The sequence below is a fragment of the Danio aesculapii genome, chromosome 17 (genome assembly GCF_903798145.1).
Source record: "Danio aesculapii chromosome 17, fDanAes4.1, whole genome shotgun sequence".
NCBI classification, from domain to species: domain Eukaryota; kingdom Metazoa; phylum Chordata; class Actinopteri; order Cypriniformes; family Danionidae; genus Danio; species Danio aesculapii.
In genome coordinates this window covers 37,834,443-37,857,233 of record NC_079451.1, presented here as the reverse complement: position 1 = coordinate 37,857,233, position 22,791 = coordinate 37,834,443, and the positions used below count along the sequence as shown (strand labels likewise).

The 22,791-nt window shown below is 37.7% G+C and overlaps 1 protein-coding gene across 1 annotated transcript in view; it reads left to right on the top strand.

Annotated features, from left to right (window-relative positions):
• The window catches only part of samd4a (sterile alpha motif domain containing 4A), a 90,693-nt gene extending 68,764 nt beyond the window's left edge, over positions 1-21,929 (top strand). The window contains exons 9-13 of the mRNA XM_056476353.1: positions 1,425-1,537; positions 5,405-5,603; positions 7,895-8,021; positions 12,063-12,146; positions 14,925-21,929. Of these exons, the coding sequence (XP_056332328.1) occupies positions 1,425-1,537; positions 5,405-5,603; positions 7,895-8,021; positions 12,063-12,146; positions 14,925-14,953 (552 nt within the window). The 3' untranslated portion in view covers positions 14,954-21,929. The remainder of the gene's footprint in view (positions 1-1,424; positions 1,538-5,404; positions 5,604-7,894; positions 8,022-12,062; positions 12,147-14,924) is intronic.
• Positions 21,930-22,791: the final 862 nt, after the last annotated feature.

The following is a 22,791-nucleotide window of genomic DNA, read 5'->3' as shown; positions in this document are numbered from 1 at the left end:
ACATTTATTCATTTTCTTTTGGCTTAGTCCCTTTATTAATTAGGGGTTGCCACAGCGGAATGAACCGCCAACTTATCTAGCATATGTTTTACACAGCAGATGCCCTTCCAGCTGCAACCCAGTACTGGGAAACATCCATACACACTCATTCACACACATACACTACGGACAATTTAGCTTATTCAGTTCACCTATACTGCATGTCTTTGGACTGTGGGGGAAACCAGAGCACCCAGAGGAAACCCATGTGAACACAGGAACAACATGCAAACTCCACACAGAAATGACAACTGGCCCAGACAGGACTTGAACCAGCAATCTTCTTGCTGTGAGGCGACAGTGCTAACCACTGAGCCATCGTGTCGCCGTATAAAATATATGAAATCTAAAAATAGTTTAAAATAGACAAAACTTCAAAGAAACTTGATGCCTCAGCTAATTAATCAGTATTCAATAAAATATTAGATAAAAACACCTGCAATAATTAGGATTGTTAGTACCAAAAAAATAATATTGATGAAAATAAGGTTTACAATATGGTTTAATTTCAAGAAAGCATTTATTAATCTTAATATTAGTGTACTAAATATAAAATTTATGTTATTGTCTTGTGCTAACATGAATGAACATCATTTTATTTTATGAAATAGTCTTGTAAGACAGTGGTTTCCAAAGTAAGGGTCATGGGAAAATTGGGGGGGGGGGGGCTGTATGAAACTGTTAGAATGACCATATTTTATCCATAACTTACTGAAGAACAAAATAGTAGTTAATAGTAATATTGTTAACATGTTAACAATAAACATTAAAAAAACAACATGCAAATAAAAAGCCATGTCTTTCAATTTTTTTGTGACCCTTGGGGTGATTACGTTATATTACGTTATATAAGTCACAGCAATAGCGTCAGATGCAGCACAACGTTTTTTTGGCACCAGGTTAAACTTTATGACACCTTTACTGAAATAAATACAAGCTGTGGAGGATGAGTGGCATTCTCCAAAATTAAACAATGCATAGACTTGTGCCTATTGGTATCTGTGTGGCGTTGTGTGCAAGGTTTATATATTTCTAACCTCCTCAGAGAATATTGGGGGTCGCGAGTCACTGGCATTGTCATTTTGGGGGTCGTGGGCTGAAAAGTTTGGGAAACCCTGTTGTAAGAGACTTTAGATTTTCAATAGGTAATTAATAATAGAACGATTACAGGTAATATGATCATGCTAGCAAACTGTTGTATTAAAAATATTTACTAAATACTTAAATTCACTAAATGCAGATTTTTTATAATTTATTATGGTCATTTATTCAAATCCAAATAGAAAAGCAATGAAGTTTTTTAAAGTTATTGGTTTTAATGTGCAGTGCTGCTTTAAAATTGGATCTGAAATGAAAACTGTGTCTTTCTCTCTCACCTCTCGCAGGCCTTCACAGAGACACAGAAGAAGAGGCTGTTGTCCTGGAAGCAGCAGGTGCAGTTTCAGTTCCGGTCGATTTCACGGAAAACTCTCCTGGATCTAACAGGACAGAGACGGAGGTAAAGCACAATTTCAGGGAGCACTTCACCTTTTTTGGAAACAGGCTCAGAGCATATCTGTAATGTATTGAGGTTCTAGGCCATTAAATGATTTATAGACATGTAATACTTTAAAATCTTTTCTGAATGTAACTGGGAGCCAGTGTAAAACCTGAGGACAGTTGTGATGTGCTCTGATATGCTGGTTCTGGTCAGAATTCTGGCAGCAGGGTTCTGGATGAGCTGCAACTGTCTGACTGTCCCAACCCTTTTGGGAAGGCCAGTAAGGAGTCATTACAGTAATCCACCCTGCTGGTGATAAAGGCATGAACAAGTTTCCAAGTCCTCACTGGGAATAAAGCATCTATTTCTTGCAATGTTTTTGATAAGCACTTTTAGCTTAGCTTAGCATAAACCATTGAATTGGATTAGACCATTAGCATCCCACTCAAAAAAATTACAGAAAAGAGTCCTTGTAATTTTCCTATTTAAAGCTTTACCCTTCTGTAGTTACAACGTGTACTAAGACTGACGAAATATTTTAAGTTGCTATTTTCTAGGTTGATATGTCTATAAACTATACTCTTATTCCACAATTGTATTCAAGGAAGTTGAATATTATAGAATAATACAATGATATTACTCAGTGCTTGGAAATAGTCCCCAGTTAGGTAACAGCACTGTGTAATATCATTGCGTCTGCTGCACTCATGGTACAGCAGCAAAGTTTCATGGTTTATTATGCCAGATTTTGAGTACACGTAGTTCATAGCCATATCTGCCTGGAAAATAGTAACTTTTCATTTTCTGACAGTCTTTGTACATGATGTCACTACAAAATAGTAAAGCTTTAAATAGGAAAATCATCTAAAATCATCGTTTTGATTTCAAACTCAACAGTTTAATGAGCCTTTTGTCCTCAAAAAAGTGGAGTGTTTCACTAAACAATGAGCTCATGTCAACGGTGATTGAGTACATTTCACTGGAAGATATCGACCGTGTCACCTGTCATCTGATGAACAGAGCAGCATTTCCTGACTGAACCAGTTTTGTTGCTCAAGTTTTACCGGATTACATCATACAGTGGTCTGAGGACAGGCATTAGGCAAGAGCAGCCTTTCTGAGGTTTACTCTGTCAGAAATGTTGATTGATTTAGGGCAGAATTATTGCCATCTGTGTTTTTATTTATGAGACTAAGACTTTAATGATGATCGGATACCACAGACCACACAGAAGTGTTTAGGACCATGAGTCACACTCGTCACTCCCTACTGGATTGCATCATGGTCTGAAAATAGAGCTTATGATAGTCCACAAAAATCTCCTGTTTTAGGCCAAAGTGTAAGATATTATGGACTTCTAGAGCGTTGGTTCTCAATAACTCTAACTTTATGGTCCATCATTGTCACACTCATTACTGATTGGATGATGAACCCAGGGAAGGAGCTTCTAATAAATATTTGTATTCACACTTCTATGTAGCTGTATTTAAGGCCAAAATCCTGCTACTGTTCTTTTGTGGACAAAGAGCCTTTTTGAGGGACTTGAATGACTGATGTCCGATTTACATGGGGCTTCAGAAAGCTTGACAGAGGGTGTGTCTGAAGTTAGGGCTGATGTGATCGTCATAGCAGCGTCAGCCAATGAAATTATTCTGCAACCGGCTACTATCTGAGCTGGGGTATTTGCAAAAATCGATTTGATTTGCTGACACTTCCATTGGCGCTTGAAAAGTTGAGAAATTCTCAACTTCTGCAGCTAGCAACACTGCTGAAGCGTTGCTGATGGATCCACAATTCAGTTTGGCAACGCTTGACGTCACCCATTTAAAAAAGTGAACAGGAAGTGTTGGTGCTGACACCCCGTGGGAATGGGGCATTAGTGTCCAAAATCCTTCTGCTTTTTTTTGCACTTTAGTTTTTAGTGGACAACCACCCTTTTTGGGGGACTTTAAGAAAAAAAAAAGTTAATTTTACAGCTCCCTCAGAGTTAAACAGTTGAGTTTTACTATTTTTCTAATCCATTCAGCCTATATCCAGATCTGACGGGATCACTTTTAGCTTCGCTTAGCATAGATTGAATCGGATTATACCATTAGCATCTGGCTCAAAAAAAACAAAGAGTTTCAATACAAAATACAAAAAAGTAAAAGTTGCTATTTTCAAGGCTGATATGGCTAAGAACTACACTCTCATTCTTGAGGAATGATCAAGGAATTTTGGAAAATTAACACATGACTCTAAATGATCAAAATTACCAAAATCATTTCAATCTCTTCAACAAAAGCATTGTTAAATATCATGTTAAAAAAAATTAACATTTTAGCAATCAATACAACGTGCGTCGCTTTGTTTAAATAGGCTTAGCAGTGCTTCCAACACATAGACTTTACTTGAGCGGGTCGTCCAGGTATAGTAAAGGCCACCCAAGTATATTTAGTGACACATTTTTTTTTTACTATTATTATTAACATCCTTTTACACTTTTTTTTTATATCCGCCCTATATAACCAAACATACGCAATTGAGTCTTACTTTCTTTGCAGAGCGACAGAGACACGCCTTTTTGGGACTTTAAAAGTTCGTCCAGCCCGGGTTTCTAAATCTCCTAAAATGTCCGGGATTGAACTTTTGCTTTCGCTTTCTAAAGCTCGCACACAGCTGCGATACCGAGAGAAAAAGCAAATAATATATTCCTAAATCTAAACGATTTGGAAAAACCTTACTATATGCTCGGAGAGGATGAACTGACATCTAAACTGGCTGCAAAACGTACACCATTAGTGGTTAATTAACGCATTTGCCGTATTTAAATAATCTACAAGTTTTAATGTTGTAATTAAGATATTGTTTTAGAGATATTGTCTGTTTTTATTCCTTTATTCATTTATTTCTCATTTGCTGATTATTTTATTAATTTGATGATGTTAATGTATTACATAGGCTTTTTGTTTTACTTTAACCCATTAAAAAGAAACAGTGTATAAATAAAATTATTGTTAAAAATTAAATTATGTTTTGTCGCATATAGTTAACTAGTGTATTTAAATCTTGTGGAAAGCACTGGGTTAAGGATGAATTCATATTGCCATGTATATGATGCATCTAAAAATTGGATTGGATGGGAGACCACATGGGAAAGCTAGGTTGTTGCAGGAAGTGGTGTTAGTGAGACCTGCAGGGGGTGCTCAGTCTGCGGTCTGTGTGAGTCCTAATGCTCCAGTATATTAATGGAGACTCTGTACTGCTCAGTGAGCGCCGTCTTTCAGATGAGATTAAACCGAGGTCCTGACTCTCTGTGGTCATTAAAAATCCAAGGATTATTCGAAAAAGAGTAGGGGTTTAACCCCGGCATCCTGGCCAATCCTCTGTCCATCATGGGCTCCTAACCATCCCCATATCATAATTGGCTTCATCACTCTGTCTCCTCTCCACCAATCAGCTGGTGTGTGGACTGGCGCAATATGGCTGTCGCACTAGTGGTGGATAAGGAAATTCTCCCCAAAAATGTGTAAAGCACTTTGAGTGTCCAGAAAAGCGCTATGTAAAATGTAAGGAATTGAAAATTGCAAGCTCCTCTAAATGTTGCACCATTTGCTTAATTTTGCTTCAAATTCAGTGATTATAACTGACTGCTCAACACAACAGCTGCCTGATTTGTTTAATTGTAGGTAATGGAAATTCAACATGTCACTTGACTTTATTCATTGGGCACTTTTCTAAGATTGGGAACACTGTATTTATTTATGATTTATATATTTACTTAGTCACTAATTCATTCATTTACATTCAAGTTAAAATTGTGTGTAATAGAATATGTAATGTAATTAAATTATTTTAAAACCAGTTTTTGTATATTTAATAATTGTAATTAATTTGGATTTTCAGCAGTCGTTACGGTCAATCAAACTCCCTCCCGACCACGGGCTGTGTAGGCAGCGGCATCCCTACCCGGAGGAACCTGCGGCAGTATCAAATGCGGAGTCTGCCTGGTATACGACCTGTCCCTTTGGGAAGCACCAGCATGTTCGGACCAACCCCACGGAGCGGCAGCAGCACCCCGACCGGCCTGAAACAGGGCAGACAGGTTTGTCACTGCACTTACAGCGACTTTCAGCAACAGCACATGAGCTCTAGATTGTGAAGTGGATGAAGCTGCAGGCGATTTACAGCATTCCTGAAATCCTACATCACTCAATGGAAGAACTGAGGATCGGGGGTTTGGAAGCGCAGTGATAACCTGGCATTCTTGCGCGTCTGCTCAAACATTTTTCTAGGCATGGTTACAATGGGAGGAAGCTGCAACTGCGTCCCTGGCTCAGAGCTGTGGACGCTGGGGTTCAGTGTGAGTCATGAGTGTGGAGAAGTGCGACTGGAGGAGGAGAAAGAGGAGAATAGAAGAGAGAAAGAGGAGTATAGAGAGAGAGTGAGCCAGTCAGTGGCAGTGAGAACAGAGCACAGGCATTTCCTGTTTTTCCCTGCTCCTCTGTACGGGAGGGCCAGGAAAGGGGAAGAGGAGGGAGTCCGATGAAGTGAAGCAGAGAGTCAATGAAAGTGGGATAGGCTGGTTCCAGGGGCTTATTCATGTCAAATCAGGAGACTGAATGGACGAACTTTACCTATCCAAAAAAAATACACATATATTATTTAATTAGTGCTGTCAAATATTTAAAATCAAATTTATTTTTTCATGATATGTGTTAATTACATAAAAAAATACTATACAAACATGTTATATACTGTATATATACACACACATATAAATAAATAAATATTTTGGATGTGATTAACAGCAGTAAATTAAATGAAGACATTTTTGGCATTTTAGGGCTAGTACGATTTTATTTTTATAGTGATATTTTAGAGCTGTGTGATAAAATTGGTATTGGTATTTATTCGCACACCAATGTCAATATCGTTAAAAAAAGATTTGGTATATAGTTCGGTATAAAGCGCTATAGTTATATAAAAATATAGCTGCCGAGCGCCTTGGAAGCAATGTCAATAAGCTTAGGGTGTAAGTTAGTCGTTTTCAATGGAAGCATGCGACTTGCACGACGCACAAATGGGAGCGACGCGCACATGCTGTGCAAGCGGAGTGCACGTGAACTGTGCGCATTTTCCAGCCACACCTAGTTAAAAAAAACATCTGAACTTTTCCAAATGCCCCAGGCGCTCCATGATTCATGTAAGTAAAACGAACCAATCTGCTTTACACTTTGTAAAAAATATACACATTTCAGTAATAACAGCAGACTTATTACCTCAGACAAACACAGCTCACCCAAACACTGCAGTGCTTTTTACTTTTCTCATTAAACTTGCATCGGAGCTGCAACAATGGTTTGTTCATTTGTAATCCTCAAAGAAAATGGTTGATGGTCGCCTAGCTATGAGAGACGCCAGGGGAGCGCGAGCGCAAGTCTTTTGTAAATAGTCAAGGAACACACTTGCACGCGGTTGTCACTTCAGGTCAGAATAACAATACATGCCGTATAGCAGCAGTGAAGACATAAAAAAAAGATGTAAGGATGTCGCCAGAGTGGCTTTTTGGTTTCTTTTCTAGTGCAACCCAGCCCCAACTGAAAGACTGTTTTTGCAATATCGCCCAGCCCTATGATATTGTCATTTAACTGAAAATATTTCCCCCATTTTCTCATTGGCATAATGAAAAATAAATAAATACACCATGCAGAAATGAAAATAAGATTAATTGTAAAGTATTATACATCATATCATAGTTAAGACTATGATTTATGCATTGTATTGCATGTATTTTAGACCATAAAGAAACAAACAAGACACCAATTTAGAAAAGAACATACAAATGTTAGGACCTGTATTGTAGCATTATTTTCTTTGTAATAAGTTTTACTATTACTGAGAACATTTTCCCCATTTTCTCAATACCATATTGAAAAATAACAAACTTAAAAAAACAAATCAGGGACGCAGAAATGACAATATATTTAATTATATTTAAAATATCTACATATAATTTTACGATTTAAACTGAAATTTTAGGCATACCTGTATATCTATGTATATGTATTACATATTTAGAAATTATTGTAATACTAGCTTTTATAATTAAATATCATTATATTTAGTAATATAATATATTCAGATGTGCTTGATCAGTGCTGAGAAATGTCCCGCATCACTCTGAATGAATGTGAGAGGATGTGCTTTAGGAAGTCACGTGATGTTTAGAATAATTCGTCATATACTGTACATTCTTCATATACAGTTCTGCTTTTTTGTTTAATAAATGAGCTTTCCACTAATGTCTACTATGCAAATTGCATTATTGACCTGAGCACAGACTGAAGTATGGCATGATTGTAATTCAGTTGTCTTGGTGTGTTTTTTTGTCAGGGTTTGTGGTTTGCTAACCCGGGGGGCAGTAACAGCATGCCCAGCCGCACACACAGCTCTGTTCAGAGGACTCGATCACTACCCGTCCACACCAACCCACACACCATGGCCATGTTCCAGCAGACAGGTGAGAGGCAATAACTCAAAAACACTGATGATTGGGAAACACACAGTCAGGTCACCAAAAAATGACCAGGGCCAGACAAAACCTGCAGATATTTTTTTCTGCTATTTCTGTGTAGAATTTTTTAATTCTGTGCAAAAAGTGCATGTAAAATAATGTGGCAACTGTGCTGTGTCACAGTTTTTCTATTTATTTGTATGTTTGTATGTATGTACAGCTGAAGTTAAAATGAGTAGCCCTTTTGTGGATTTTTTTTTTTAAAGATATATTTCCCAGGTGATGTTTAATGGAAAGAATATTTTTCAACACATTTTTAAACAAAGTATTTTAATAACTAATTTGTACCTGTTGCGTTCTTTTGTCTTTGCATTGATGACAGTAAATAATATTTTTCAAGTTTATTTGCAAGATACTAGTGTTCAGCTTGAAGCGCAATGTAAAAATTAATTAGATTAACTAAGCAACTTAGGTTAATTAGACTAATTATTGGATAACTGTGGTATGTTCTGTAGCCAATAGAGAAAACAAATCTTAAGGGGGCTAATAATATTGACCTTAAAATTCATTTATTCATTTTCCTCCCTTATTCATCAGGGGTCGCCACAGCGGAATGAACCGCCAAATTATCCAGCATATGTTTTACACAGTGGATGCCCTTCCAGCTGCAACCTAGTACTGGGAAACATCCATGCACACTCATTCACACACATACACTATTGCCAATTTAGTTTCCCCAATTCACCTATGCCGCATGTCTTGGGACTGTAGGGGAAACTGGAGAACCTGGGGGAAACCCACACCAACACAGGAAGAACATGCAAACTCCACGCAGAAATACCAACTGACCGAGATGGGTCTCGAACCATCGACCTTCTTGCTGTGAGGTGACAGTGCTAAACACTGAGCCACCGTGTCACCCAAAAATTGTTTTTTAAACAAACTAAAAACCTCTTTTATTTCAGAGACGCTAAAAGAAATTAGACTTTCACCAAAAGAAAAAAAATATGAGCCGAAATGCGGTGAAAATGTCTATTAAACATCACTTGGGAAATACTTGAAAAAGAAAATAAAAATCGCTGGAGGGCCAATTATTTTGACTTCAACTGTATGTACTGTATGCAGGGTTCCCACGCTGCTTGAAAGTACTGTAAAGTACTTGAAATTTAGACATATGGATTCTAGCCCTGGAAAGTACTTAAAAACAAACACAGGTCCTTGGAAGTGCCTGAATTAAATTTGTTTTTGGTGTATTTCAACAACTGTCATGTTGCTGTCAAAAACAGAATGAAAAAAACAAGACATTCTCAATTTAAACATATTACATTTAAATCTTGTACAAGAACTATGACAAATGATGCACATTTTATCAATATTTCAAAATATTAATAGTTTTTAATTCAGTATTTGTCAGTAAAGTTCTTTAAACATGACTAGATGAAACCGCCATTCAAAACATCATCTATACTCTGACATTGTACGTAAATATGGTGTAAGTGAAATGGTAAGAACAGTAAGAACTTTCATGGCGAATTACAAAGGTGCTTGATTTGAAATGGTGCTTTTAAAAAGTCCTTAAATCTGCTGTTAGGAAAGAGTGGGAATCCTGTGTACGTGTACTTATGAAATGGATTCCAGTAATTAAAATATATTTGTAAGTGGTCAGAAGCAGTTTCTTTCTCCTGACTGAAATGCATTCCCCTTTTTAAAGCACTGTTGTTCTTTACACATGGCCTCATCCTCCTGAGTGTTTTGTGTTGTGTGCTCCACTGACGCACATTTACACTGAAAGCAGACAGATGTTCCTCTCTCAGTCTGTGGCTCCTCTCTGACTGCAGCTCAAACTCACTTCCTGTAGTTCTCATGCATTTACACAAATACTCCAGCCCTTCTGAAGAAGAGAGAGAGGCTGTGTGTGCATGTGTGCTGGGTTGCAATGACTTTCTTTGTGTCTGCCACTTAACTCTCTCTTCTTTTGCTTTCTTATGAATGTGTTCATATTAACACCTTGATTAATTCAAAAGCATCGAAGACAGAGTGCTGTGACAGAGACTTCAGAGGCCTTGCTGGGTAAAAATAGCAGGTTGTGTGTTGTGTCCAGCCAGAGTGGTTGCCTAACTCAGCTCTTCCTTCCCACAAGGGATTTTCAAAGGCCTGTTTGCTGTTGACTCAGCTAAAGACGAGCAGCGCTGGGGGAGCAGAATCCACCCCAACGACACTGAATCAACTCTTTTAAATCGCACTGTAGGCCACTGTACTACTGAGGGAACTAGAAACACAATCGGTTCATGATCAGTTTAGTGCAATTTGCAAGCATAATGGCATTGAATTTTGAAAATTGAGGTCAAAGTCTGGAGCCATTCATCAGTTCTGGCAGGATTGAAGACTGTGATGTGAGAAGTTTGAAATGCATCCTTCTTTTTCTTGCTAGTGATGGTCTAAAAACAGATCAAATCCATAATTATTAAGTCTTTTGATTCATAATTGAAAGGTTTAAACCTGTAAAGGGGTGATCTGCATCTATTGAGCTTTTGAGCAAAACACTTAAAAGGATAGTTCACCCAAAAATGAAAAATTACTCATTATTTACTCAGTGGTTCTAAACGTTTATGAGTCTCTGTTTCTGTTGAACACAAAAGAAGATGTTTTGTTGAATGTTGGAAACTTTCATAGTAGGAAAAACAAATAGTTGATAAGACAATGGTTACAGGTTTCCAACATTCTTCAAAATATCTTCTTTTGTGTTCAACAGGGGAAAACAATCATTAAGGTTTGAAACAAGTGAAGGGTGAGTTAATGATGACAGAATTATTAGATTTAGTGAACATGTAAACAATTTCGATATGGAAATTTTGGTAGACACTGATAACCCATAATTCTTCATATTTAGAAGCCAATATATAGTCTAGCAAAAATAAGCAATATCACACGAGTTGCAGTGTGATGTGGCTGTATATCGGCCTCCCACCAGTGCCGATATACATTCACATCGCACTGCTGCTCGTGTGATATTGCGTTTATACAACAGTTCTATGGCATAATTGTGTATATAAAAAAGAAAATCAAACATGGAGAGTCTCAAAACTCTTTTGTAAGAGGAACTACTTTCTTCCGCCTTTCATTCACATCTGCAGCTGATGTCAGAACAGCAGAAGTTGTTACTGATTCACCAACGCCACTTTAGAGCTAGTGTTTGAACGATTCTCTAGTTTAATGTCTAAAGTGATGACAAAACAGGTGACTTTGCTGACATTTAAGATTATAAGGCTAAACCGCATGAAATGCCATCTGTCTACAGACATATCTCCTAGTATTTCTCTTTTTTCGGGAGATCACAATATTACTATGGTATAAATACAGCACTACAACATACAAAAGAGCGAGATCGACTTAAGTGATTTACTTGTTTAATAATGATTTGATCAGCTGTAGTTTGAAATCACCCTGTTTTTCTTTAAGAAAATTTAAGAATTTATTATGCGGTCTCTGTCGCCATCTTGTGGATGAACATCGTCAACCGTCTTTGCTCAATGACAGGCTGATGGAGGCCGACACGCTGTATAAATATTCTAAATAAATATCTAAACAACTACATTCTCAACTAAAAAAGTCTGAAAAGTACATTATGTTGCCCAAAAGCAACAATATTTGTCCTCTGCTTGTTGCTGTATGCGGGCGGAGTAATACACAAGGGTGAAGGGTTAAGAAGCTGGACGAGTGTTGTTACTGGCAGAATATCGCACGGCTATCAGCCAATCAGATTTAAGAACTGGACAGAACTGTTATATAATGATAAATATTCATATTCAATTATTTCCTGGACCTAAGTTACACAGACAATATGAAAACAATTACTGTCTACATTTTAACTGCAGAGACGAGAGTTCAAGAAAACATCTAGATCACTCTTCTCTCAAAATCATTTACAAATTGCATTTCTGAAGTCGTCTCTTGTTCACTGTGAGATCTTCTAACCACCTTCTTGCTGTGTCATGCTGTCTGTTTTATGCTTTGCCGTATTTGTTAAAGTTGTTTGTCATTTTGCAGATCTACAGGTGCCTGTGAATGAGCCAGACATCAATAACCGCTTGGAGTCTCTGTGTCTCAGCATGACCGAACACGCTCTGGGAGGTACGTGTCCACTACTTACTCAGTATTGTTTTAAGAATAATGCACTTAAAGGAGATGTTCACCCCCCAAAAACTAACTGGCATTAACTTGGAGTAGTTTAGGGTCAGTTATAAAGCACTAAATCAACAGTTCATCCAAAATGGGTTAAACTGCTATTTAATGCACGACATACAAATCCATCAGGCACATACAGACTTTATTACTTGAAGTATTTTTCTTGCTGCAAAACCAACTGTGCTTTGGGAATAGAAAGATCTCTCACTACTTATTTGAAGATATTTTGATGTCTGAATCTGCACTAGTTTATCAGTGTGTGTGTTAGATGAATGAGGATGTTTTTAGTATTGAGTAATGTTTGTGTACTAGTCCATGCGACAAAAGCTTCCGATTTAACCCCCAATCCATGTGAACGGAATTTGAGGAAACGCTTTGCATCTTCTGCTGACTGTAGCAGATTCACAAAAGCCCACAGGAAAACCTCAGGATCATCCCCTCTGGCATTCATTTAAAGGGTCAAAAACTCTTCTGAAGTAAAAAATGAAGTCCTTTTTTTCCTTTGAGGAAGTTTTTTTTTTTTTTCCATCTCCACAACATTTAAATGGACTTTTTGAGGTGTAATCTTCATACTGTGCATCAGACACAACAGCCTTCAAAAGACAGAAGACATTGTGACTATCAGCTCCAGACAGGAAGGAGCATTACTTTGTATCCTCATGTCGCAGGATCAATGCAGTGAACATTCCCGTGTGAAGTGGAGGTTTTCTTTGCATAAAGAGTGTGTTTTTTTTCTCTCCGGGTCGACACACAGAGGCTTTCAGTGCTCTGCGCTGGACAAGCACAGCTTTGTATTGAGCGAGTACAGGAAGACAGACAGACAGCAGCGAGGCAGGCAGACAGACAGGCTGGATGAGGGAGACGGGCAGAAGCAGTGGGCAGCTATGCTCTGCGGTGAGCTCAGGAATGCCCCAATCCGCTCCACTTGCTCTCTCCACAGCTGCCAACAGAGCTGTAGTGTTCTTGAGGCGGTGAAACCCCGAGACTCAGGACCTCCAGCTCCTCTGGTCAGCAGTCTGCCCTCATTACGCAGGAGCTGACTGTTTGCTCTGTTAAATGTATGCTTGGGAAGTCCAAGTCATTTCAAATGAACCAGAAGCAAAAAACATTCACTTGAGTCATTCAGGCTCAATGTCTGTGCTTGATAACTCTCCAGAAGATAGGCTCAGAGAACTCAGAAAGTTGCACTACCATTTAAAAGAGTCAGTCAAGGTTTACTTGTATTTAGTTAGGATGCATTAGTGGTGTATAGTGAGTTACACTACTGAGTTAGTTAAACTAGCGGGGTTTCTCTGTTATGCTTTTTAGACTTTCAAATTTCATTGGTGCGCAATTTTGATCACTCAAAAAATATTTTGATATCAAAGTACTTATATAAAATGTGCTGAAACACAATTTTTAGTTTTGTTTTTTTTAGGGGGGGGGCAACGTAATTGTTTTCTGTTCAATTCACTTTGTTTGCATCAGCTTTTTCAAAACTACGCAACTGTTCAAACGTTTAGGGTAAATATATAATAAATATATATCTTTTTTTAGTGGTGTAATGGATCACAAATCTCACGGTTCAGGTCACACTACGGTTTTTGAATCACGGATCGGACCATTTTTTGGATCAGCAAAAAAGGGAGGATACAAATGTCATTTGCTGTCTTATTATACAAAAATATTACTGCAAAAACCATTGGTTTTAACAAAAAGAACTTAGAACCAGTAATTTTAATAAAAATAGAAATCTAGAAAGAACCAGCTGAAAAAAAAGAAAATATTCGATACGAAAAATGTCTTTGCTACCTACTGTTGCTGATAATGCTAAATATAGAAGTCTAACATCTTGTATAACATATCAAACTTATTTTCAATTAATGGTTCAACAACTTTTTTTTTTTTTATTCTATTCTGTGACATAATTTTGATGGTTGTTTGTCACCACCTATTGGTTAAACAGTGTATCTGCTACAACATTCACCAGCGTCAAGTTCTATTAAACCGTGATTTTAATCTTTACCATAAACATCAGTGTTTATATCTGAACTATAAAGTGTTCTCCCAGTACTTCTGTGCTATTCAACTGTTTGTAACTCACTGAAAAAGTGTAAAAACTAAATCTCTTTCGATCAAACACAGATTTGAATGCAGCGCTTTAGGAAGGATTAATAAACATATGCAAATCATTATCATTTATCATTCATGCTGCGTGGGTTTGAATTGAGATCAAGATATTTTAATGTTTAATTGTGCAGCTTTACACTGAATGCATTAATGCCAGCTAAGCAAACAGTGACAGAAAACACCTTTAATTAATAACCTAAGAAAGCGTTTAGGTCCCGCCACAACTTTTTCCGTCATCATTATATTTTACAGGGAAGCCTAAATGCTTTCATACGTGTGATTTGAATGACGTGGGAGGTGATCTCTCTGCAATTGTTATAAATGTTGGATTAACCTACGAGTTCAAAAAAAGTTATTAATCCCCGCTCATGTGCGTTCTGAATGGTGGGTTGTGATCTCTACGAATCACGGATCAACCGTGATCCCTTACACCCCTACTTTTTATAAATACTTCTAATCAGTAAGGACACTCCAAGGTATTTTTTATACCAAGTTGTATAGATAAGGTATACTATTGGTTAGTACAATTTTAATGACTACTTCTTTTCAGTTAGTACACATTAAGTCCCTAATTTTGGGTGTGGTCACTAACTCTGATGCCACTTGTCTCCACAGATGGTGTTGATCGAACTTCAACCATCTGAGGCAAGGAAAGCGGGCACACTGGGAGACACAGGCATGCCTGACAGAAGAGGTGAACAGTCATCAGAAGGTCACAAGCCCCTCTGTCTATAAACTCCTCCCCTCTCCACCACCCGCTCACCAATAGCCAATAGGAGAGATGGGGAGGGGTGTGGCCGACACAGTGCCAATCACCATTTACTGAAGGCTTAACACAAGCGAGTGCTGTCATCATGACTACTTCAGCGTGTTTACATTCGAGTTTGGGAGAAAATCATCTTCTTCAGCACTTCTTTAGAAGGGGTCTAGTGTTGACAGGCCATTAGAGAAGGTCCGCAATGCAAAGGAGACAATTCAATGCAGTTAGGCGGCTGTCTGGAACGTCATGAAATCCAAAAACACACCAGCAGACCAAACCAGATCGAGATATGTAGTTACATATTAGATATCTGTGCCACTGAGCAGATGCTAAAATAGTTTGTTTACACATAATACTGTCAAGAAAATCAGAACAGTTTTTCAGGTGCGATTTGTTGTGGACGGTGTACAGCTTTAGATTCCTAAAAGGCTTCATAGTTTACAGTTGTGTTCATATTTACTGTTTTGTTGTTCTAGTTTTCTATTGTGCCAGCAGGAAAGCTGATTTACAACACTACAAAGGCAGTCAGAGCTACGGATGGTACTCGGCAGTGTGAGTGGAGATGGGAAAGGAAGCGATGTCAGTGGAAGTGTCTACTGAGGGAGCGGGGTGGAATGTTGTATGTGGATTCTGACGTAAGAAACTGAGGTCGAGGGACAACAGGAGGTCAGAGTAATGGAGGAGTGGAGAAATGCCAGCAAATGCAAGTAGATGGAAACGTTGAGAGAGAAGAGCAGGTGAACTTGAAGGTCAGTGATGAAGGTCCAGGCAGAATATATATGTATATTCAAATGTATTGGATTTATTAAGATATTATATTGAAAATAACATAATTTTGTTTTAAAAATTGCAATATACAATATATACACTGTAAAACCCACAGTCAACTTTATCAAATGAATGAGTGTAGTTAACTCAAAATTTACTAAAAGTTAATTCTACTCGTTTGAAAAGAGTTTTGAACTCAGTGCTGAAGGTAATGAGTATGACTGAATAATAAAGCGAGTAATGAATAAAGACCTCATTACATCAACTTAAATGAATTAAGTTCACAGTACTCATATAGATTAGTTTCTGAACTTAAATGGTTTGTTGCAATCGGTTTCCTCAAACGGTTTGAGTTACCTTAACTTTTGGGTTTTACAGTGTAGTTAAAATTTATCTTATAATGTATAAATATATAATAAGATCAAATAAGTTACAATATAATATATTTGAATATACATATGTATGGCTGAGAGCATAAACGCAAGGTTTGGGAGATAAAAGAGATTTTTTTCAGATACTGTAGGACTTTGCAGAGTTTTCTGCATATTCTTTGAGGGCCTGGAGATATATTCAATGTTTTATGGAAATGTGTTTTTATGCATAGAACTTTTCATCTGTAAATGCACCGCTGTAGGGTGATTGTTTATTGATTATGGGAATATCACCGCTGCGGTGTGGATGATTTCTGTTATTTGGGATAGTCTCATGTGTGGTACACTCCTAGAAACAAGGGGAGCGAAACACTAAATGTGTATGAGGAGAAAACGCTAATGCACCAGTTATTAGTACAGAGCGCCACCTTGTGGTGATACTGTGCAATAGTTACCATTAAATGTCTAGTCTTTTTTTTTAAACAGTATTGTCTTAATATCAGCCATTAGTTAATCATGCCAGGTATATCAAGTAGAAAGTTTACAATAAGAAATGAGCTTTTAGTTTTGGACTCTAACAAGTGAAGATCTGATTTTCTGCATGGGAAGGGTCTGAAAGAGTTTCTTTGCTTTAAATTGTTTTAATCTGGGGCGGAAAGTCCCTTTATGAGGGTGTTCAGTGATTGTTAATGTATCTTATTTAGAGTTTTTTTCCTATAATAACTTTGCTTTTCCTGCCCTTGGTGCTGTGAATTATTGCTGAAACCATCAAAAGTGAATTTGCAATAATGTGCAATAGACTCTCATCAGCAAAAACTGTGTGAATCCTATGGTGGACAGGGAACTGGGGGTCTCGGCAGGAGGAACTGGACTAACAAACTCTCCCCAAAATCCCCCATTGCAGGACTGTTGTACCCTGCAGTCCTCATGTAAAGGGATGTGCCAGCCTGCAACTTTGATGTACCCTCCCACACCTCAAGTGTTTTACACGTTTTGGCTCATCCAAAGAAACCAGTCTTGATTTAACGGACAGTAAAGAGGCACTTTCACATCCGCTGAGTGGTGAACGACGCGGTTAAATCTGCCTTAAAGAGAAAGAATGTTGACTATGCAGTGTGTCGGCTTCATAAGCAAGTTGGTGCCTCCAAATTAGTGCTTTTAAAGTGCATGAAATGCCTTAAACGGAAGTGTTGTTTTAAAGCATGTTAGCAAACCATCATGTGGCATCTCGTGCATCTTGTTTATAAAGGTGCATTTGTTTGTGTGTAATAAGCCACTCGTCACTGCCATTTGAAAACAGTTAGCAAATTCAAATGATTATTTATTCTTTTCTATTATTGATGCAGAGGTTATTCTATTCATTAGATGTATTATTTAAGATACCTTGTGTATTAACATTTGCTATGGCTGGTAACCATAAGTACATCTCAGATAACAACCTAGTTATTTTTTGTTTGGATGTTTTTTCCCAATTTGCATTCTTGTTATCTCAAATGACATGCCTGATAGTCAAAAGACATATCAGTTTTTTTAATGTTGCTGTTTATCATTTTTCTTTCTTGTGAGTATCTATAAAAGTTTATATTTTGCTAACCTTCCCCCTGATTTTGTATTTTAAGGAAATGTTTTTTTTTTATATGGTCACACATGTAAGGAGAGCCAGTTTTATTCTTTCTTTTTTTGCTGTTATTTTGATGCTGTTTTTCACCTCAGCTGTTACAGTGTTTATTTGCAAAATACAGTGTTGAGTCATTGTGTTGGTCTTTACAGAGACACATTAATGGACAATGGAGTATGACACAAATTGAAGTGTTCATATCATAGACTAAAAAGATGGACAACGTTTTTCCAGTTCCTTCCACTGTACAAAAGTGAAGCCAAAACGTCTCATCTAGGGCGTTGTCATCTTGCACTTATGAAATCATTTGGAGCCAGTAGTAATGATGAGCTGGTATCAAATTCTCACCCCAAACACCCACAGATCCAATCACAAGCACAGAATCATGAAGCCACGCCCCATTTTTAGAGCATCAGCTATCTATCTAGCACTTGAAAATATATCTGGGCGATAAGAACTACCTAAAATGTCTAAAAAAAAAACATAATTTCCTTTAAAGTGTAATTTGAAGTTTTAGTTAGTCTTCGTTTACATGGACAGGGCAGCAGGGTCTGTCTGCAGACTGCAAGACGGCCATAACTTGAAGGGGGCGTATCTTGTAGTACGTCAGAAGCATAACTTAAACTTATGGAGACCCACATCTCAAAACTATGTTTTCGGCAAGATAGCGCTGTACATCAGTTATTAAAGTCTACACCTTCCCCAACCCTTAGCCCAACCATCATAGTTATTAACATCTACACCTTCCCCAACTCTTAACCCAACCATCATAGTTATTAACATCTACACCTTCCCCAAACCTTTACCCAACCATCATTTTTATTAACGTCTACACCTTCCCCAACCCTTTACCCAACCATCAGTTATTAATGTCTACACCTTCCCCAACCCTTAACCCAACCATCATCGTTATTTACGTCTACACCGTCCTCAACCCATAACCCAATCATTAGTTATTAACATCTACACCTTCCCCAACCCTAAACCCAACAATCAGTTATTAACATCTACACCTTCCCCAACCCTTAACCCAACTATCAGGTATTAACATCTACACCTATCACAACCCTTAACCCAACCATCAGTTATTAACATCTACACCTTCCCCAACCCTAAACCCAACAATCAGTTATTAACATCTACACCTTCCCCAACCCTTTACCCAACCATCATTGTTATTAATGTCTACACCTTCCCCAACCCTTTACCCAACCATCATCGTTATTAACATCTACACCTTCCCCAACCCTTTACCCAACCATCATCGTTATTAACATCTACACCCTCCCCAATCCTTAACCCAACCATCAGTTATTAACGTCTACACCTTCCCAAAACCTTAACCCAAACATCAGTTATTAACGTCTACACCTTCCCAAAACCTTAACCCAAACATCAGTTATTAACATCTACACCTATCACAACCCTTAACCCAAACATCAGTTATTAATGTCTATACCTTCCCCAACCATAACCCAACCATCATCGTTATTAACGTCTATACCTACTGTACCACAACCCTTAATCCAACCATCAGTTATAAACGTCTAACTGAATGAATATAATATATCAAATGAACAGGTTCTGGATAAATTTGGAGAAAACTAATGAAAACATTCAATGAAAATGTTCTCTGGTAAGTATTTCCGCCATCTTGCCAACAACATCTCGCATGGTTCAATTGGATCTCGATAACTGCAAGTTACGCCTCTAACTTACTACAAGTTGCACCCCTTTATGTTACGCCCCGGTCTTGGAATCCGCAGAGATGCACTTGGGATAAGGCGGGGTTTTCACATGTACTGCAGTCAGCCACTGGGGGGCGACAGAAATATTTTGGCTTCACTATTAAGCACGTGTGAGGCACACTCGGATCACATGTTGTTCACACAGCGACCTCAAAGCAAATTGTAATCTGTCAGTATGAAGAAGTTTATGGTGGTATTAAGTTGCGTTTTGGTCAATCCAGTCACAAGTAAACAGCATTACTTACAGGTGTAAATGAAGTCTAAAACTTCGACCTTCCTGAAGTAGTCGAAAAACACATTTGACTGATTGCTTTAGTAATGAAAATGCTCATCTTTTCTAATGCGTTCACACAGTCAGAAAGACCACCTTCTGTCTAGACAGGATTTGGACACAAACCTACTGCATTCGGTATTAAGGCTGATTTATACTTCTGTTCTTTGTCAAGCGTACGCGTATAGTTCGACGCAGCCTTCGCGGGGTCCCATAACCCTTGCGTGGCTGACACTGACTCACACCTCTCAAAAAATGTAACTACATGTCACAACGATGCGTAGCGCAAGCTCTGTGATTGGTCGGCTTGGTAGCGCTGACGAGTGTGGGCGGGGCCGAGAGTGAACCCATTGGAGCGATTGTTTACAAGTGTTGAGTCCCGTGAAGGTGCTCCAATTAGAAACTTTTGTTTTGTGTTTACCTTATGATTAGTATGATTAGAAGTTGTTGCACGTCTGCCGGTTCCCGCCTCTGAATGAGCACGTTTAAGCTACTTGTACATTAAGGTAGTGTTCAGAAAAAACAAAACACCTATGAAAAAACTCAACACTGAGGAACATTACAACTTCACTGCCAAATAGGCATGGGCCGGTATAAGATTCTGACAGTATGATAACCTTGGATATAATCATCACGGTTTCACAGTATTGAGATTACTGCTATAAAATCTATTCTTTTTAAGTGTCTGGTAAAAAAACAAAACCTTTTTCCCTTTGAACACAATGTACAGCATGCAGAAGTATAAATGGCCAGCAACGCGCAAGGCATCCACCGTGGGTCACAGCGATCGCTTGACGCAGAAGTACAAACCAGCCTTTATTTTCACTATTTTGTCATTCATATGTAAATTGTGTGAGCAATTTTTGCAAATCAGGAAAGTGGACGAAAGAGATAAGTTGTAAATGTTTACCAGTGATCCGATCGACCAAAACACATTCACAAAGTATAAACTGGACTTAAGAGGTTTTGTGACGGCAGCCGTGCTGAAAAATCTCCAGATGCTGTAACAGCGTTAACACTTGCTAACTTGGTATTTCGAATAAAGTGAAACTATAGCATATTAGCATTGATAAAGCCTTCATAAGATTGTTTTGTAATAGGTTCTGCGCATTAGCATACCATATCTGATGCTGATGGATTTTATTTTTTTATTTTATCATTACTTTGATTTATTGTTTTGCATCTATCCTGAAGGTTTTTTGTGCTTCTTCATTATTTCGTTTGCGTTTTATTTTCAAGAGCCGATGTCCTGTATTGACTGCAGGCTGACGTATATGTACGTATATATAAAATATATATTTTAAAAGAATCTTATGTTTATGAAATAACAAAAACCAAATTAAAAAGCTCGAAAAATGAAACAAAAACCAATTATAAAAAAAAGAGGATGTAATTTATATTTTAGAGATGCATGCAAGAGGCTGGAAAGTCATATTTGGAATAACAAATGGCAGTGCCTTTTTTGTATTCACACATTTACCCCAAATGTAAATGGTTTTATATGGCTCTAAACTACAGTATAGAGATAAGCAAAGACGCATTGATGGTCGAAACTTCAAATCATACAAAGTCCAAAACGACTATAAGGCTCGGAAGAGGAGCGTGCTGGGAGTTCATGGGAATCTGTATGCTTTAGGTACTTCAGTGCTGTTATGAAGTTATGAATTATATCTGTCTGTACAACACACAGATTGTATATATTTGTTGTTTGTTTGTATGTGTGTGTGCGCGCGAGTGTGACTGTGTATCCAGGTGAAAAACCGGATTGTCTTGTAACGTACTTTTATTTTACATAAAACACGGATGAGGCCGCTTGTTACCTGTGAGGCATCATTTAGTTTTAAACATCTTTACTAAAATAAACAGCACTTCCGACTGTAAAAAGGGGGATTTCTGTGTAATATCTCTCTCATTTGGTTCGGGGCCTTGCGTTTGTGTGGGTGTGTGTGTGTTGTATTGTTTGTGTATGTGCGTGTCGCCAACTGAATGTGTTTTAGTCTGTTTCATTGGGTCTGTGTTCAATGCTTGACATCTTTGTAATAACCACAGACGAAAAGTATTAAAGGGTAACTTTTGAAAAAGGACTTACTGTGCTTCCCTGATTTCATGAATGGTTTGAAGGAAGATTTGGCAGTGTGACCCTATGAGTCTGAGAGGAATTTACTGCCTCCTCTCGGCCTCAGCCAATCAGAGAGCTCAATGCAGAGTTTAATATAAGAGGCGGAGTCTTCTGTGTAAATAAAAGGAATGCTGAGTCATTCTGTAGGCATACTCAGTGCTTCATCAACTCAATTGTAAGAGGCCCGATGCTCGTGGTAAATATTGCTATTTTTAATCGTTAAACAATGTAAGGAGCATTTACATTTGACTGAACCACTTTTTTATTATTATTTATGCATATATTTGCCAACACATATTCCAAATTGTCATTAAGAAAAAGATTAATACAGAAACATAAGAATAAATGGGTCACACGTTACAAAGATTTATTACTTCATGTATTTACTAGCATGATGAGCAATACTTGTACATCATTTATTCAACATTTGCCTATTATAAAAAGTACAAAGTAATGCTGCTTAACATTAGTCCACGCGTTAACATGAACTACTGAATGAAAAACTTTATTTTCATTAGCTAACATTTACAAAGATGAATAAGTTTTGCTCATCATGACAGTAAATGCATTAACTAACATTAAGGGAACCTTGTTAAAAATTACCAAACATATATAACATTTGAATCACGATACTTAATGTGTCTTAAAAACAAACTCTATGCAAATAAATGTAATTAAAATGAGACAAAATTACATATACATAAATTGTACAATTTATAGCAACAACATATATATTAACAGTACAATGTCAAAAAGTTTTGTCAGTAATGTGATATACACTCACCGGCCACTTTATTAGGTACACCTTATCGGGTTGGACCCCCTTT